This window comes from Verticillium alfalfae, genomic scaffold (genome assembly GCF_000150825.1).
Source record: "Verticillium alfalfae VaMs.102 supercont1.9 genomic scaffold, whole genome shotgun sequence".
Taxonomy (NCBI): Eukaryota; Fungi; Ascomycota; class Sordariomycetes; order Glomerellales; family Plectosphaerellaceae; genus Verticillium; species Verticillium alfalfae.
The window spans coordinates 436,761-440,035 of NW_003315030.1; the positions used below are offsets into that span (position 1 = coordinate 436,761).

The 3,275-nt window shown below is 58.3% G+C and overlaps 1 protein-coding gene across 1 annotated transcript; it reads right to left on the bottom strand.

The window, feature by feature from the left end:
* Positions 1 to 43: 43 nt before the first annotated feature.
* Positions 44 to 1,351, bottom strand: VDBG_07092 (predicted protein; the record flags this gene model as incomplete). Its single annotated transcript, XM_003002475.1, has 2 exons — positions 44 to 1,142; positions 1,206 to 1,351. 2 exons carry the CDS (start codon positions 1,349 to 1,351, stop codon positions 44 to 46), a joined length of 1,245 nt encoding a protein of 414 aa, XP_003002521.1.
* Between the last annotated feature and the right edge of the window lie 1,924 nt (positions 1,352 to 3,275).

A 3,275-nucleotide genomic window follows, 5' to 3' on the forward strand; every position in this document is an offset into this window, starting at 1 on the left:
CCATTCGGATTCCACAGACTCGGGGACCCTGCGGCAGTTTTTTTCAACGCTGGTAACGGGCCTTTCGCCGCCGATTCAGCGCCCTGATAAGCGGGGGCCATCCGGTGGCGGTGGAAATGGGCGGCCAGCCTTCTGGTTTGGGGGGGGGGGCCATTGCCGCCAAGGGCCCTTCCCCGGGGGCCGGCTGTTCCTTGAGACAGAGGTCTTCCTGCTGCTGCTGCTGTTGTCGTTGCCCCCGGCCCGGGGGCATAAAAGGCCCCCTCTCCGAAAAAAGCCTTGTACAAGCGTGGGTTCCGATTTCGTTGTTGCCCCTGTAGGCCTGTGGTCGCACCGTCGCGACCGAGTTGGGCCGATGCTCGGAAGATTGGTCTACGCTGCCGCGCCTTTCCTCCTTATCCTTCCGCCTGAACGTAAACGTCTTAGCGAGCCCTTTCCTCACGTCGTCGCTCTTCTTATCGAGGATATTTCGAAATCCCGACTTCTCGATGCCAGAAACGTCTTCCGTCTTGAGATTGGGCCTCCTCGGGCCCCGATAGCCGTAGTCATGCTGGTCTCTCCGCTCGGCGCTGGCTCCGCTACCGCCGCTGCTGATGCTCATTGTGCTGACGTTGCGGAAGTCCGAGCCGTGGTCCATGTCCCGCGCCGGCTCTGAGAATTTCAGGAACCGCGCATTGGTCGTGCCGACACCGGTGCCAACAGGAAGGGAATTCCCGGGCATGGGAAAGTCGGAAATGGTGACATCGTCGCGGTCGTGGCTGGCGGCCGACTTGGCTCGACTCCGCGATGCTGACTTGCCGTCCTTCGTGGCCTCCGTGTTGATCTTCTTGCGCACGTGAGCGCTACGTCCAGACATGGTGAGCGAGTTGAAGCCCAGAAGGCACGGATTTCTGGCGGTGACTGCGGTTCGTGACACTCTGGCTGGCAGTCGCAATGAATAAAACGAGCCGAGGCTGGCGCTCGACTTGGGGGAAAGGGGTTCTCCAAGGAACGAATCCCAGTCTTGACCGACGGTCCCGCCTGCCTTTCTTCTTTCCTTTCTTCCTGTTGGCGATGCGACGTGACGAGGGTCGGGGTGGTAGGCGTCTCGCAACAACTTCAAAGGTGCATCCCCGGCGCCCGTTTGGTTGTGGATCTTGTGGCAGCTGCCGCGTGCCGAAGCCAATGGCAGCGTGGCTGTGAAGTGGTCTAGTGCCTGTCCGGCTTACCGTACGGGTGTCTGACCCGTTGTTGCGCCCGCTGTGTTCGGGGGGTTCTGTTTTCGTTCCTTTGACTGGCCGTGAGGGCCGGGGTGCAGGACGAGGGGGAAGCACAGGGCGTCCGTTGTGACTTCAGCGCCTGTCAGCGTCAGCATTGATCTGGGCGATGACACTGAGGCCAGGTCGTCATACTCGTTGGGAGGGAGTGAAGCGGAGGGTGATCGGCTTTTCCATGCCCAACTTACAGCAAAACAGTGAGGGTCCGGGGAGGCGATCCGCAGTGAATTAAGGACGGGTGCTAGTCGATCTTCTGAAGCGGTAAAGCGGCGACAGTGTTGGGGCTCTCGGTTCGCGATGGATCGTCGGGTGCTCAGCGCGCGCCGCTCTTACGTTGTGTTGTATGAGAACGATTGTCGACAGAAACAAAGACAAACTCTGCGCTTATTTCATACAGACAACGTCGGAAAGGAGAAAGGCCAGAGGATCAAGACGGGCAGCCGGCGCCGCTGCGAGTAAGGAGAGGGGGTTCCTTACATACCCCATGACACTGGCCTCGATCGTTATCAGCGCCCGCTTGTCTCGTGCTGTCAGATGCTGCTGTTACTCTCTCTCGCTGTCGCCTCTGCTTTCGACTTCGCCTCTATGGTGCTTGGCACCCTAGCTGCTTCCTTTTCTTCCGCCCGCGCCCACCATTCAGTGACAGCTTCACGAACCCGCACCCATGGCCGGTCTCGAGTCTCCTGCATGGCCCCGCCGCCGATGACACGCCCCACCGTTAGACTTTCTTTGCTTTTTGGGAAGGCAAATTGGGACCACGGGCCCAAGACCGTGGGAGGTTATCGCTACCTGGAGTCTCGGCGTGCCTATCACCAGGGTCGCTCCATGGGGGTGTCCTGTCGTGCTACCCACGGCCGTCGCGCCCCGCGTTGCGAACAAGGGGCTTGAATGGCTCGTCAGAACACGCGAGCGAGGCCAGCCTTGGACCGATTGTGATAGCATCTTCGCACACCGCCGTGCAGCGATGTATGTGGTCGGGCCCAGCTAGAGCAGGTGCGTTATTGCTCTCGAATCACAACGTTGTCTCTTCACCCTGCCCTGGTAAACACAACGAGTCTCCCTGGAGTGTAGGTGCGAACGCCCGCGCAAATCTTTCGATAGTGCTTCGACGCCCAAGTCAAGACCTGTAGCCCCGAGACACATGGCGGCTTCCTCGAGACTGTAATGTCCTTTCCACAGCCGGCATCCATGTACCGATGATGAACCATGTCGTCAGGGAGTGGATGTCATATCACCGATAGTGAACGCCATCACCCGGACTGTCCATACCTCTTTGGTCTGCCTCGCCATGTTTGGGTACCTGGCCGCCGCGCCTAGGGTCACTGACGACCTGCAGCGTCTGCCATCTTACTTCTGCCATAACATCCGTCCCGGCCGGCCGGCGGCCAGTTTGTTTGGTGCAGTTCGCCATTCCCTACGACGGGGGGGGGGAGGCTCGGCAACGGCTTTGTGGCCCAGCTGCTAGTCGGCGCCTCTGTCGTGCTCATGAGCCCTCCGAGGGAGACTATTCCAAAGTTTTCGTGTGCATAACGGTACACAGCCAGCGATAATAAAGATTAATAAAGATGGCCATGGTTGCGCGTGTATGGGAATTATGGTAGGTTTCGTATCCCTGAGGCGCATCATAGTCAATCAGAGATCGATGCAATGCAACGACTTGAGAGATAAGCTGTTGACACAGTCTTGTCACGTAATAATTAAGGGTTTCCGCAGATCCGGACCCTTGTTGCCATGTGCTGCCCATGACCAGGATCTAGGCACGCCATCTCTGTGTCGGCCCACTGTTGTCGGGATTTTGGGGTGCGATTGCTCAATCGCTCGCTCTGGACGCAAAAGCATGACGGATAACAAGAAAGCATTGGTGTCGCACACGATGTGTGTGGAATTATTCTTGTCGGATGGCGAAAGGCTTGATCCCAAAACGTGGTCTCGGAAGGAGGTGGTGCTTGATGGAGGAGGACAAAAACATACTGGAATTCGTGTGGCATGCCTCGTACTGGAATCGAATCAGTGGATCTCATC